At 44.4% G+C, this 15,319-nt stretch overlaps 1 protein-coding gene across 1 annotated transcript in view; it reads left to right on the top strand.

Moving 5' to 3' along the window:
* The window catches only part of vav1 (vav guanine nucleotide exchange factor 1), a 39,009-nt gene extending 26,224 nt beyond the window's left edge, over window positions 1-12,785 (top strand). The window contains exons 11-27 of the mRNA XM_066707830.1: window positions 1,417-1,485; window positions 2,634-2,720; window positions 3,154-3,239; window positions 3,964-4,099; window positions 4,780-4,889; window positions 5,316-5,417; window positions 6,027-6,121; window positions 6,256-6,278; window positions 6,699-6,741; window positions 8,401-8,537; window positions 8,674-8,739; window positions 9,091-9,122; window positions 9,299-9,415; window positions 9,740-9,827; window positions 10,487-10,601; window positions 10,776-10,927; window positions 11,152-12,785. Coding sequence (XP_066563927.1) covers window positions 1,417-1,485; window positions 2,634-2,720; window positions 3,154-3,239; window positions 3,964-4,099; window positions 4,780-4,889; window positions 5,316-5,417; window positions 6,027-6,121; window positions 6,256-6,278; window positions 6,699-6,741; window positions 8,401-8,537; window positions 8,674-8,739; window positions 9,091-9,122; window positions 9,299-9,415; window positions 9,740-9,827; window positions 10,487-10,601; window positions 10,776-10,927; window positions 11,152-11,205 — 1,512 coding nt within the window. The 3' untranslated portion in view covers window positions 11,206-12,785. The remainder of the gene's footprint in view (window positions 1-1,416; window positions 1,486-2,633; window positions 2,721-3,153; window positions 3,240-3,963; window positions 4,100-4,779; window positions 4,890-5,315; window positions 5,418-6,026; window positions 6,122-6,255; window positions 6,279-6,698; window positions 6,742-8,400; window positions 8,538-8,673; window positions 8,740-9,090; window positions 9,123-9,298; window positions 9,416-9,739; window positions 9,828-10,486; window positions 10,602-10,775; window positions 10,928-11,151) is intronic.
* Window positions 12,786-15,319: the final 2,534 nt, after the last annotated feature.

The following is a 15,319-nucleotide window of genomic DNA, read 5'->3' as shown; positions in this document are numbered from 1 at the left end:
TTGTTTTGCTGTCGTGGGATATGAGGGGCCGTTCAATTCAAAATTAACCGGAAAAATAAATCATATACCAAAGTGGATATGTCATATAGCAGAAAAAATATTTCACATTTCAGAAAAATATATATACCAAAGTTGGTGAGAGACGAGACGATCCTTCGCAGGTCACACGCATGAGAGCCGAGTGACGGACACATCGATCGGTTACGAGCAGGAGAGGATCATCATCGCTGACTGTACATATACATTAATATACACGTATTACAGTTATAACAGTTGGTACTGGTACTGTATTTGTTGTTTGTTATGTATTAATAACTTTGTTTTTTAATGCAATTTGGTGGTGACCAATGTGATGCTGTTCAAGTTTATCAAACGGAGGCGGCATCACTTTGACAGAACATATCGGCTAATAAAGAAGAGAAACCGATCTAGACTCATGACTCAGTGCTGCCCTTACATACGTGCTTGATCAAACTGTCAATTAAGTGTCTCCACACCATTTGTGCATATACAGTATGTTAATGTTATTTTTCGTTTTTTAATTATATTAACTATATCACCCAGCAGTGGATCACTCTGCGCTCTGCGCATGTCCAACCAGCATCTACACTACGTGACTTTGGTATATATATATTTTTTCTGCTATGTGAAATATTTTTTCTGCAATATGATATATCCACTTTGGTATGTGATTTATATTTTTGTGCCATATGATATATCCATTTTGGTATATGAATTATTTTTTCTACTATATGATATATGTTTTTTTTTTCTACTATATGCTATATCCACTTTGGTATATGATATATCCATTTTGGTATATTAATTATTTTTTCTGCTATATGATATATCCACTTTGGTATATGATTACTTTTTTCTGTTAATTTTGAATTGAATGGCCCCTCATAGTGGGAAAGGGGTGTGAAATGAAAGGCCCCTGAAAGGCAGACCCCTGCAGGTTATCTGAGGTGTTGCAGGTGTGTTTCAATCCAGGGTTTTAGGTTTTTGCTCAATTAAGCCACTTCTGTGATGTGATGTGTGTATTTGGTTTCCTTTAAATGTCTGATCCGGGTTACGCCCTGAATACAGATGCTGAAACAAACCCCCGACCCATGCGTATGCATTGTTAGTACCTGTAAATAAATTGCCCTTGACTTCTAATTCAGTGGGGGGTAAATCAATGATCCTGCCATCTCACTCCTGTCTCTCAGTGAAATCCAGAGGTGCTGGTATTTGAATCAGATCTTTCACACATTATTTTCTCATCAATGACCTGGAATGGCTTTACAGTGGTTTGTGTATGTGGACTGGTTCTCTGATTGGTGGCTACATTATTAGTATGCTTCGTTGAAGGGGCCTGATGGGAAATATAGTCTGACCGGATTGCTCCCGTCTCTTTCCCCCCCCTGCACACAGGAGCTGGTCAAACACACCACAGATGCCACTGAGAAGGACAACCTTCGCACCGCCTTGGATGCCATGAGGGTGAGTGGCTACGTGCTGATTTGAGCTGCTAGGATGTTTCCGTTTGGTCACTGTGGGTGGGCAGTACAATGTATTGTGACGTCATATTGTGATGTCATATCTGTAAGTGTCATATTTATTTGCTAAGTATTCAAGCTTTTTTTATTGTACTTGATTAAAATAAACCTGCATCGCTGTAGTTGTGCATCAGTTTGATGAGCACTAGTGCAAGGTGAACTGTGATCGATACACCCTTAAAGGTAGAGAACCACAGTTCAGTACAGTTCAACGCAATACAGCGTATTACAGTACAGCGTCTCACACACAATAAATTATAATTGTATTGTCTCATTACTGTTTTATTGGTACTGTTTCAAGATTGTCTTACTGTTCATTGATTTGCTTTCTCCTGTGTAAAGTTTAGTTGTGAGAGGCGCTATATACACTAAAGATAATAATTATAATAATAATGATAATAATAATAACACAGACAAACACACACTCCCTGAGAACTGATGGCCTAGGATTTGCGTGTAGTAGTATGATCAGAGTTGTCGCTGCAGTGTTATAGTGCAGTACAATATTGTGTATCAGTTTGTAGTCCCGTATGACATATATTTGTAATGTATGTGACTTTTTAGTCCCGTGTGAAATTTTTTCCTCCCGTTTGACACTCTATAGTCCTGTGTGCCATTTCTTTGTTCCCGTATGACACTTTTCGGCTGTCCTGTATCACACTGTCTGCCTTTTCTGATTGAGTATTTGCATATCAGAGGGGTTATTCTGTAAAAAACGGTTTAATTAGTTTCCACTGTGCGATGAGCTCAGCTATAGTATATAATTATGCAGTGGAGTGTAATATAGTTTAGTGCTGTGCACCATGGTACTGCAGTGTTATACAATACAGTGTATTATTGTAGTGTTGTAGAGATTTAAAGTATAAAACGTTTTATTTCCTTTTTACAAAAATGATATTGCTATTTAAAACCAATATACAAACAAAGTATGTATCAGAGAGGTAATGGGCAATACCTGCAAGAACAACACCTCCAACACCTTTGTCAGGGCTTGGATGAAACAACAAACAAGAAAATAACATGTTGGCAATGATAATCACATTCATTTTAATTTCTTTCTTTATGTGTTTGTGTTCTTCTCGGCCTGCACAGGATTTGGCGCAGTGTGTGAACGAGGTGAAACGGGACAATGAAATTCTCCGCCAGATCACGTCCTTCCAGCTGTCCATCGAGAACATGGTGAGGGATCCTGTGCTGATGTGTTTCTCCATCAGTACTGCAGCGCTCCTCAGCTCCTCACCTTTATACAGATGTTCCTTAAGACCCCGGGCAAACTTTTAACTGTCAACCAAGGCCCAGTTCCCCACTGTGTGACATCCCTCATCCAGGATCACTCTGGTAGTGTCCAAGATGCCTCCTTGTGTTGCCATATTTCCCAGCATGCCTCAGAAGATGCCGCACATTCGATAGGGCCTGGGAGTTGCTGCTCCTATATCCCCGTGTAGGAAAAATGATAACAGTGATGCAGTACATGTCTCCAGCTGAGGGGGTTGTGGTCTACATAAGCTAGCCCACATTGGGGCCATTCAGGTCCTTCCCCAGCTTCGCTGTGTTTTCCTCTGTCGGCTCACCTTCCATTCTCGTGAGCTCCTAAGTCTCGCCTCCTCCTCAGACGCAGTCCCTGGCGATGTATGGGCGACCAAAGATTGATGGAGAGCTCAAAATCTGCAGCATGGAGAAGCGCTCGAAGCAGGACAGGTACGTGGGAGTTTGATCATTTCTGCACTCACACTTGACAATGCTGGGCACCAGTTCAGGATGAATTGATGCGTGAATGCCACAGGAAAGTCCTAGGCACTTCATCTGAGCTCTGCTCATGTACAACAAGGTGAGGGTCAGTGTTTAGGGATAGGCTGAAAGGCTAGGGTGGAGGGTCAGTGCTCTCACATGTGCTCAACAGCAGAATGTGCAGGAGGCAGGCATGTGTCATTCCATTGGGCTTCAGATATTCATTCATCAGGCATTGGTGCTCATTATTGACCACTTCTCTTGTAAAGAGAAACATTGACAGGAAACAGACATTAATTGGAGTCACAATGATTCCCAGACCAGTAGACACATAATGTAAGGCATTCAGGCTGTTGTGAACCTACTTAGCACTGTGATGGAAAATGTAATGAAGGAGCCTGATGTGGTCCTGGGAGGAGTGAGAGACAGCGCAGCTTAATGAATAGGTCAGTGGGGGAATAGTGTAACCCCCTTCTCATGCTCCGGGGCGACTTAGGCGTGCAAATGAGACGTGTGAAACGAACAACAACGTGGAAAGCCAAACCAGGGTGTGAGTACAGTGGAACACGCTGTCCAAAAGGAAGAGAAACCCTGACCTGATCTGGTAGAAGGCCAGGACGTGGTCTGTTCTGGAGCGGGTGGCAATGTCTCTGTGGCTCAGGGGTGGTGCTGACGGTGTGGGTCACCTGTACAGGTACGCCTTCCTCTTCGACAAAGCCATGCTGGTGTGCAAACGGAAGTCCAGCGACAACATGGAGCTGAAGGAGATCATCAACCTGGAGACGTTCCAATTGCGGGACGAGAGCCCCGGCGAGAAGGACAGCAAAAAGGTAGGGTCCCCCAGCCTGCATATGGTCTCCCTGACACGGGGATTAGATACGAAATGGCCCGGCTGGGATCAAGCTGTAACGCGGACTTCAAAGACGGCCACATGGAATCGGAGAGAGGTGTTTTTTAATCTGAGAAGGAACGGCTCAGTGTTTTACACAATCAGAGGGGAAATTGTCAGCATCGCTGCTGTGCACCCGAGACAGTTCTTGTATTAAATTAAGCACATTTGGATCAGCTTCTAATTCTACTGCTTGCTTGCTGGGTATGTGCACTGTGTTGCAATCCTTCACCTCGATTACAGAAGCTCAGAAACCGTACTACACTTCACTGTGAACTATTGCTCTTTTACATTCCACCCTTTCGTGTTACAACATGGTCTTCTTACATCACCTTTGCGCTACCCAACGTTTGTGCCTTGTGGTTTTCTAACTCAATGTGAACTGTCGTGGATAACACCAGATAAAAAGATCCCAACAAGGCTTTAAAATGTTTTGTGGGAGATGATCGTAATTCCTCACAGTGTCTAACTTGGGGCTATAATAAAATTGTGCCGATAATTTGCTTCAGGTGCGAGACAGTGCTTTATATGTTTATAATATGAAGGTATGTTGGGTCTGTGGTCCCTTACCCAGCAGGAAATGGTATGTTGGTGGTTTAAAGCTCTCATCTTATTTTTCAGTGGTCACATGTCTTCTTACTGATCGACTCCTATGGGCACACCACCTACGATCTGTACTTCAAAACCAAGGAGCTGAAGAAGAAGTGGCTGGAGCAGTTCGAAATGGCACTGTAAGGAAAATTTTAAATGTATAGTTCTTTCTAAACAGCGCTTCTTTCATTTAAATACATTGGAGTCAATGGAGGGGGCACAGTCTAAAGTTTACCTCCCTGTCTAAACTCTTTACCATTTTCTCCGGGCTGTTCAACCAGCTCTGAAAAATATATAATTGCCAAATAAATGAACACGTTGAAGGAACAATATAGGTTAAACTGAAGTAATCATTTAAACAACAAACATTGTTTCACATGAAGGGCATTAAATACTGTTAACTGTGTGTGTGCGTGTGTGTGAGAGAGAGAGAGAGAGAGAGTGAGTGTGAGTGTTTGTCTGTCTGTGTGCGTGTGTGTGTCCTTACATGTAGTCATCCTTGAAACAGCTCTGTATTTTGTGTCAGGATTGGACTCCTGCTTTTCATTGCTTTGCTTCATCTGCAGGTCGAACATGTTTCCAGAGAACTGCACCGCCAACAGCCACGATTTTCAGATGCACTCCTTTAATGAAACCGCTTCCTGTAAAGCTTGCCAAATGCTCTTAAGGTGAGAGAGTGCATAAAACAAACCCAAAAAACTGAAAAGAGAGAAAAGACGAGTGGTTTCTCACGATGTGAAAACGTGCTGTAAACAGGATGCCCGGCCCGTACTTACTACTACTTACTACCAGAAAACTACCAGAAAACCTCTCCCTATGAAATAGAAAACACGGTTCAATTCTCTCTACTCACCTTTGCACACATGCCAAAATGTTACGTTTTCTCCCTAAGAAGACAAATTAGATGATAAAGTCCTCCTACATTTGCAAATGTAACCACACCTACAGACACTTTAAAGGCTATTTTGAAACACTGGGTAATTGATCCTTTCAGAAAAAATCTGTGCTAAACTATGCGAGACTAAAACAAATATTTACAGTGCAGAATATGTTTACAGTTCTTTGTAAGTCTGTTATAGGTTTGAATGTGTTGGATAGTATGACACCCCAAACACATTAGTATTAGGTATTTGTGTCAATTGTGTGAGAGACATAAATTAATAAATTAGGAAGTTGTTGTAAAGTTTGCTCCTAATAAGAATACCTTGCCCTGACAGTGTGAGATCCTAGCTTGACCTGAGTACTGAAACTCTCTCTCTCTCTCTCTGTTTGTTCAGAGGCACCTTCTATCAAGGCTATCGCTGTCAGCGCTGTAAAGTCGCAGCCCATAAGGAATGTCTGGGGAGAGTGCCCCCTTGTGGAAGACACTCAGGTACTGCATGTTCATGGACTTTTCTATCATTTGTTTTGGTCATATTTTAATTTCAGTTTTACAGTAACACTGTTTCACCATTCACACCTCTCTGTGTCACCAAACCAACCCCATTCTGTTTGCTTCCCTCGCAGACTTCTCATCCACCATGAAAAAAGTAAGTCTTTCCATTTGTAATTTGCAATCTTTCGCATTTACTCCCTCTTCTTCTGTGTATGCAGAAGTGTAGGGGGGCGGCCTCTCTTTTGTTCCAGAGGCTGAGCACAGGGCAAGTCGGTTTAAAGGCATTCAGGACAGGACAAATAAGTCACTTCATCACACGAGCTGACGCAAACTGCCCAGCCTTGATGATGAAACCAGGGCCTTGACATCATCCAGAAACAGCCCACATATGACTCTGGGATCCTCACCTCTTTGCACGGGTGGTCCTTGCAGTGAACATAAACTTGATTGTGTTCCTAACGTTGACACGTGTGCCTAGAAATGGAACACGATAACCAAAACGGGCGATCCATATTTATTTGCGTCTGTTTTCTGAGCCGATGCCATGTGATCCAATCGCTCTGTTCTTTTTCAGAATAAGAACAACCGCTCCACACTGCACCGGCAACCGGAAGCAGGTAATAACAGATCGGCCCCCGAAATACTGTGTCAGAGCTGTATTGTCGACGGGGAAGAGCGACACGAGCTTTTCACACAGTTTTAAAGCTTCCCTTTATTGAGGAGCTGCTCATTCCTAGTTCTGTATGAATCACTGCTGCCATCCAGCGTGTGGAAGTGTGATCTAATGAACTGACATTTCTGTTAGCGCCCATCATTTTAAAAACACAAATCAAGCATCATATTCTATCATTTCAATATCATAACTGTGTCCGAACAAGTGAATTTGGCATTCCTGAGTTGTTTTGTGCAGATTTGTTTCGTATGGATGCCATCAGTCCGCAATCACAAGTGACATTTTCAAACCGTTCAGAAACCAAGCTTTTTGTGAGCTTTTTCTCCTCTCCTGACATTTCACTGACATTTAAATTGGAAAGGTGATGATCTGGGTTTGGGTTTGGGAATGGAAATCTTGGGATAGATCTGAATCAGATCAGTGGCTCTGCATACAGAGATGATCTGTGTATTAACCCCATGTGTCACACTTAACATTAATAACACTATCTACCTTTAAAGGTTCACTAGCGCATACATACAGACGGGTGACAAATTAAAGGAAAACCCACATACAGTGTCTCAGTGAGCTGTTGGGCAGCACGAGCCCCAGAACAGCTTCAATGCTCTTGGCACAGATTCTACGAGTCTCTGGACTCTACTGGAGGGATGGACACCATTCTTCCAAAAGATATTCCCTCATTTGGGGTTTTGATGATGGTGGTGGAGAGCGCTGTCTAACACGTCAGTCCAGAATCTCCCACAGGTGTTCAATTGGGCTGAGATCTGGTGACTGTGAAGGCCAGAGCATATGAGTCACATCATTTTCATACTCATCACACCATTCAGTGACCCTCGTGCGCTGTGGATGGGGGCATTGTCATCCTGGAAGAGACCACTCCCATCAGGACAGAAATGTGTCACCATAGGATAAAGGAGATCACTCAGAATCACTCTGTCATGATTTGCAGTGACCCTTCCCTCTAAGGGGACAAGTGGACCCAAACCATGCCAGGAAAATGCCCCCCACAGCGTAACAGAGCCTCCGGACCCCCTCACTGTAGGGGTCCAGCAGTCAGGCCTGTCCCGTTCTCTTGGTGTCCCACACACGCACTCGCCCACTTGTCCAGAACACGAGCCAGTTGAGCGTCTGTGACTGAAGCTCCTGCCATTCGTGCCCCAATAATGACGCCTCTTTCACAGTCACTTAGATCTTTTCATCTTACCAACTGGATCCAAACTCAAGGTCAGCTGGGCCTGCTAAGCATTTGTATACATGCCACAGAGCAGGATAGGATGTTAATTGCTTAATTGTGTCATGCAGTGCACCTGTTTGGAGGCGTCTGCATTCATTATGTTCCTCCACTCATTTATTCAGGTTTTTCCTTTCATTTGTCACCCGTCTGTAAATGCAAATATGCAAATGTTTGGTTGGTTTGTTTAACTTCATTATACCTGCCTTCAATATATGCAAACAATAAAATAGGTTGACACACAGCACACAGATTTGTTTAAATTAAAATGCTTTCAAAACAGGGTGTGTTTCTGTTGTTTTGTTTTTTAAACTGAGATCAACATGGCAGTAAAACAAAATCTGTGTCTGTGTCCCTCGCGCCCTTCCACAGGCCTGCCCAAGATGGAGGTGTGTCAGGAGTACTATGGGCTGCCCCCCCCGCCCGTGGCGTTCGGCCAGCCCCTGCACCTGTCCATGGGGGACATCGTCGAGCTGACCCGGGCCGAGGCAGAGCTGTCATGGTGGGAGGTGAGGGACAGCAGCATTCTGTGACTGCACACCTATTTAATCACAACTCGTAAAGATGTCAAGTCATCATCGCCAACAGCTTAATCTGTGTGACTTCTGATTCGTCACGTGATCGCCGCCACTCTTGTTTTTTCAGGGCAGGAACATCTCTGCGGGGGAGATGGGCTGGTTTCCCTGCAATAAAGTCCGTCCTTTCTTGGCTGTGAGTGACCGATCTTCATACATCTGAGTTTATATTCATGCCGATTCATCATTGATGTGTTTTTTTTTCTACTTTTGAAAACGAAGGACAGTTGAAGTACAGGTCTTGTGTTGTGTTATAATCCAGGGATGCAATCGTACAAAAAGCAAATGTGTTTTGACCATGACTTGGTGCCCACAACTTGCTGTTGACTATTTGCTAAATACAACTGCACAGCGTTTATTAAATCACATGACTGTAGGTGTGGGTCCTCCTTGACACCCAATCATTGCAGCTACTTCATTACAGGAGCACATAACTTGTTCACTCATATTACAAAAGTCAAATTTCATTGTATGTACTTTATTACAGAGAGGGATGCCCGATCTCTCCGTCTACTCTTGGTAAGTACAGTTAGATGGTGTCAGATGCCATTCCAACATCAGGGAACATATTTTCCTATACTTCAGATTTGCTAGTTAGATGAAAACTCTCATTACCTTAACCAAACTTGTTACTGACCCTAAGATAAGACACATTCATTTCCTGAGATGTGATTGTCCGTGCTTGTGCTTTGCAGGTATGCGGGCAGCATGGAGCGCGCGGGCGCCGAGGCACTGCTGGTGTCTCGCTCAGACGGCACCTACCTGGTGCGACAGAGACAGAAGGACGCAGGGGAATACGCCATCAGCATCAAGTAAGACATCCTCGCACGCTCGTGTGTGTGTTTCTGAGCGAACCCCCGGAGGTACATGCATATAAAAACACACAGTGCGATCAGAGCAAGACAATGCGATGCACCAGCCTGAACCAGAGCCTGCCGGAGTGAGTCTGACTCGGAGGAGGTGTGGACCGCGCCAGGCATTGACACTGACTGCAGTAAAGCGCTCTGAGGCAATTCCTCTGCCAAGGACACTGTACAAATAAAGACTGATCGATCGATTGAATAATTCAGTGTAGGAGGAGATAAAGCAGAAGATGAGGCAATGACTGGCGGCAACTTCCCTCTGTCTCCCCTCAGGTACAACGTGGAGATCAAACACATCAAGATCACCACGGCAGAGGGCCTGTTCCGCATCAACGAGAAGAAGGCGTTCAGAGGGTTAATAGTACGTGCTCTTCGAGTTGCCCTCTTGATGGCTGAGCTGTGTGTTTGCCCATGGAAGCCGCTGACCACAGATGCACTTTTCCTACACCGTGACCTTGCTTTCCCTGTATTACACCCCAGATAGCACTGTCAGAGACGGTTATGTCTTGATTGGCTTTGCCATTGTGGACTTTACCAAGGACGCTCAATAGTTCCCAGTTTTTCCTTTACTCGGAAGATACTGCGATTGTGTGAGGCCTGCCGTGCATCCCAAAATAGCATAACTGGGACATGTATTAACACATTAAGGTGCTGGCGAAATCACAAGACTTTTCTGAGTATGTTCATGCAACAAATGAATAACTGAATCAGACGGTGTTCTTGAAGGATGCAATTTAGATCTAGAATCAGAGCCGGCCTCCTGGTTTGTGCTGTATCCCAATCATTTCATTGCTTCACTGAGCCCAGTGTTGGGCACAAGCAATCCACATGTCCCTGTGGTCCAGGTATCCATTGATCGATGCTTTAGAGGGAGTCGCGTGGATCTCCAATCCAGCGAAGCCCAGCCTGGTCCCAGGAGAGCTTCGCTGGACTGGATGTCCTGTTGGTTGCCTTGAGGGTGTGAGGACTGCATTGTCTCCTCTGGGACTCCGAACATCTTCTGTGTTGTTCTCCTTTCAGGAACTCGTGGAGTTCTACCAACGCAACACCCTGAAGGAGTACTTCAAGAGCCTGGACACCACCCTGCAGTTTCCCTACAAAGACCCCGAGCACAGCACCACCACCCCCAGCTCAGGTAAGTAGACCTGGGCTTCCACCAAGGTTAGGGCTTCCCTCTCTAGCGACTTCTCTCCACGGGCCTCGTGTGCCTCTGTCGGGACACAGAAAGTGCGGGTCTTCGGCTCCGCTGTGCGTTGGCTCACCAGGCGCTTCGTTCTCGTGTAACTGTTGACGTGCTGCTGTGTTGCAGAGGGCGGTGTGCGGTACTTCGGCACGGCCAGGGCCCGCTATGACTTCTCAGCCCGTGACCGCTCCGAGCTCTCCCTGATGGAGGGCGACATCATCAAGATCATCTCCAAGAAAGCCCACAATGGCTGGTGGAAAGGAGAGGTGTACGGCCGGGTGAGCAGCCCTCTTTTTTTCCTCTTTTCCCTGCAATAATTTGTATCCTCTACTTCTGTTTCAATTATTTTCTTTTGTTCTTCAGTTTACATTAGCTTCTTTGTTTTTTTATTTTCTGCTCTCTTGCTCCTTTTTTTCTTCTACCGTTTATTTACCCCCCACCTCTCTTGTGTTATCCAATCTAGGCCCCTGACACGCTCACTAACCCATCTCGCTCTCCCCAGGTGGGCTTGTTCCCGTCCAACTACGTCGAGGAGGACTACTCTGACTACTGCTGACGGTCGGACGTCCCCTACGATTCCTGAGCATCCTGAGAAACGCCACGGAAGAGAGTGCCCATCCAAGGGGGACAGTGACGGGTGAAGAGGGGACCCCAGACCTGTCCGATCTAGCTTGAGCCAGAGACTGCCACCTACGAGCCCCACAAAGCCCAGTAGTGTGATACAGAAACACACATACACACACACACTGACTGACTGAAGGCCACAACCTTCTCTTTCATCGTGCTTTCTTATTTATTCAAGAACATTCTCGCATCATTCCCCTGTGAAGGACTTTTTAGTATTTTTTCCGATTCTTGACTTTTTTGATTTTGTGTCTTGTTGGTCAGATGTTTGTCTCTCTGTATTCTGTGCGCAGACTGGCTCTCATACAGTCTGTCTGTCTGTCAGCTTTAGCACCAAAGCGTTCACTTCCTGTTTATTTGCCAATTGACTCTGGGGCTGGGGTCTCTGCTCCACAAAATAGAACCACATTAAAAATGTAAAAATAAAAGAAATCAAGGCTGGTGCTCAACCTTGAGTAACACCCCGAAGCACCAGATTATTTCCCAGGGGACCCACCTGCTTTTACAACTAACGGTTTTCATCACTGACTCTGTGGGGGGTGGAGATGGCCTGGCTGATTGTTTTTTCGAGAGAGGGAGAGTGTGATTGAGTGAATGAATGAGAGAGACGGATTCTGATGGTGCACGTTTGGAGTTACACTGGCATTTAACATAGTAGCATTAGTGCAGTAGGCTATTCTCGGCCTGTGGTTTGTGTGTCTGTGTCGACACCTATTTCTCTTCTCCTTTTTGTCATTTCCCAAATGGTGACCGACTGCACGGCGGTTTGCTTCCCTCAGCTATTTCCAGTTTTAACCATGACTTACAGGAAGAGCGCACCCCATGACCAGCCTTCGTAAGAATCCAGGAACTCGCAGATTTCTGCCCCGTCAGGAAAAGCAGCAGCAGATAATTATTATAATTATTATTTATTTCTTAGCAGACACCCTTATACAGGGCAAAAATAGTGCAGTTCAAGGCATAAAACATGACAAATTCCAATTTACATAACAGTGCAATTGAAAGCATGGGAAATCTATTGATAACCATTGATATCCTCTCTTCTGACCTGATGTGTCTTATCATCCATGTTGCACGGAAGAATCTCACTCTGCTGCACCCTTAGATAGGACAAGTCTGCAAATATAGAGGTATATATGTATATACACACACATATATATGTATGTGTGTGTGTGTATCTATCTATATATACATGCACTGAATGTAACTTCCTTATCAGTCAATGGCACATTCATTTAATTATATATTTATTCATAGGACTGTGATGGTGGGATAATATAGGGTTTTGGATACATTAAAATATTAGGACCTGTTATTGTAGGGCCTGCATTTGTTCATATATTAAAAATGTTCGATAATTGTGATTGTCTTAAACAGTAAGATTTCTTTACAACTGGTATTTCCCTGGCACTGGAGACAGTTTTTAGTTTTGGTTGTTTTGTGCTGGTTCCTGTGTGCTATCTGACATTCTGAAAAGGTGACAGCTACATTAAATGTATAACTTACACCTGCTTCGATCAGTGTTTTGACTGTGAACATCTCATTTATAAACAATACTACGGTTTTATATATATATATATATATATATACACTCACCTAAAGGATTATTAGGAACACCATACTAATACTGTGTTTGACCCCCTTTCGCCTTCAGAACTGCCTTAATTCTACGTGGCATTGATTCAACAAGGTGCTGAAAGCATTCTTTAGAAATGTTGGCCCATATTGATAGGATAGCATCTTGCAGTTGATGGAGATTTGTGGGATGCACATCCAGGGCACGAAGCTCCCGTTCCACCACATCCCAAAGATGCTCTATTGGGTTGAGATCTGGTGACTGTGGGGGCCAGTTTAGTACAGTGAACTCATTGTGATGTTCAAGAAACCAATTTGAAATGATTCGACCTTTGTGACATGGTGCATTATCCTGCTGGAAGTAGCCATCAGAGGATGGGTACATGGTGGTCATAAAGGGATGGACATGGTCAGAAACAATGCTCAGGTAGGCCGTGGCATTTAAACGATGCCCAATTGGCACTAAGGGGCCTAAAGTGTGCCAAGAAAACACCCCCCACACCATTACACCACCACCACCAGCCTGCACAGTGGTAACAAGGCATGATGGATCCATGTTCTCATTCTGTTTACGCCAAATTCTGACTCTACCATCTGAATGTCTCAACAGAAATCGAGACTCATCAGACCAGGCAACATGTTTCCAGTCTTCAACTGTCCAATTTTGGTGAGCTTGTGCAAATTGTAGCCTCTTTTTCCTATTTGTAGTGGAGATGAGTGGTACCCGGTGGGGTCTTCTGCTGTTGTAGCCCATCCGCCTCAAGGTTGTACGTGTTGTGGCTTCACAAATGCTTTGCTGCATACCTCGATTGTAACGAGTGGTTATTTCAGTCAAAGTTGCTCTTCTATCAGCGTGAATCAGTCGGCCCATTCTCCTCTGACCTCTAGCATCAACAAGGCATTTTCGCCCACAGGACTGCCGCATACTGGATGTTTTTCCCTTTTCACACCATTCTTTGTAAACCCTAGAAATGGTTGTGTGTGAAAATCCCAGTAACTGAGCAGATGGTGAAATACTCAGACCGGCCCGTCTGGCACCAACAACCATGCCACGCTCAAAATTGCTTAAATCACCTTTCTTTCCCATTCAGACATTCAGTTTGGAGTTCAGGAGATTGTCTTGACCAGGACCACACCCCTAAATGCATTGAAGCAACTGCCATGTGATTGGTTGGTTAGATAATTGCATTAATGAGAAATTGAACAGGTGTTCCTAATAATCCTTTAGGTGAGTGTATATGCCACACTCATCCCTTTATTTTTTTGGTAACAGTGTATGCCAAGTTTAAGAATGCCTTCTTTTAGCATTTCCAGAAATTAAAATTAATTCTGTATTTTTAAATTCTATATTCCCCATTATACTCTTCTGTCTTGTTTCACAACACTTGGAAGAATTCAGAAACTTGTCTAAATTTTATGGCGGGAGAAACAGAAAAATCTCCCTTTCACTATTCTATTTCTTGGTGGGAATTACTACTCACAGGGGTGGGAGTAGCCTTTCAGTCCCTTGACGATTACAAAACCAAAATCCAGATTATCAGCATGCATTGCCTAAAAGCTCCGTTATCGATTGATTTTAATCAATAAAACAGTGATAGCAGATTGGTTTAAAATCCCACATTGGAAAGGTGGCAAGTAAGTCACCTTGTATCAGTTTATCATCTCCCTGTCTCCAGGAACTGGTTTACAACAGACAAAGAGCAACCAGACGGATGTATATAAATACTGAATTTTATTTCAAAACAATATCAAAACAAAATAGGCAATGCAAGAGGGGAAAAAATATATAGTCACTGCTTTCCATGATACCAAAGCAAATTAACAACGATGACAAAACCTCTTCCTAGTTCGATACGAGCGGGGCATGTGTGTCAGAAGAGACGGCATTTCTCCTCGTGCGTACGGGGCAATCAGAACAGCCCAGGCCTCGTCTCTACTGGTAATACAGCTCCAAGTTCATGCCGTCGTGGATTTCATCTGGTCAAGGGGTTAAGGAAGAGAACCAGGTCCCCAGTGGGCAGATTTCCTGTTAGGAAAGGAAGAGACAGACCCGCCACCTAGCAGGTCAGCACACCTGCAAGAGCACTTTTCTACAGCCCCTCGCTCGCAGTCACCTGCTCCGATTTCAGAGGCCCTCGTGCGCAGGAATATCCCACAGCAGGACCACTGGTGGACGGAGTCTGTGAAACCGAGCGACGGCAGCTTTGCTTTTCCCCTCGTCACCTTACCAAAACAAGGATAATCCAGTCAGACGGGAAGAGGATTCTGCATGGAAGGCAGTATTTAAATGTTAAACTCTACAAATGCAGCAGGTAAATTAACTAAAGTAACCAAAGTATACTTCATTAGAGTATATGGCCCCCGTGGAAACAACCCTTTATAAAACAGCTGTGTGCGCCTCAGAATCTGGATGCGGCCTCTTCAGCTGAAAAGGTACGTTAAGCTCGAACAGGAGGAACCCCCCCGCCCCC

This window comes from Amia ocellicauda, chromosome 7 (assembly GCF_036373705.1).
Source record: "Amia ocellicauda isolate fAmiCal2 chromosome 7, fAmiCal2.hap1, whole genome shotgun sequence".
In the NCBI taxonomy this organism is placed as follows: domain Eukaryota; kingdom Metazoa; phylum Chordata; class Actinopteri; order Amiiformes; family Amiidae; genus Amia; species Amia ocellicauda.
Note: the sequence above shows the minus strand (reverse complement) of the source record. Positions and strands in the feature narration are given on the sequence as shown.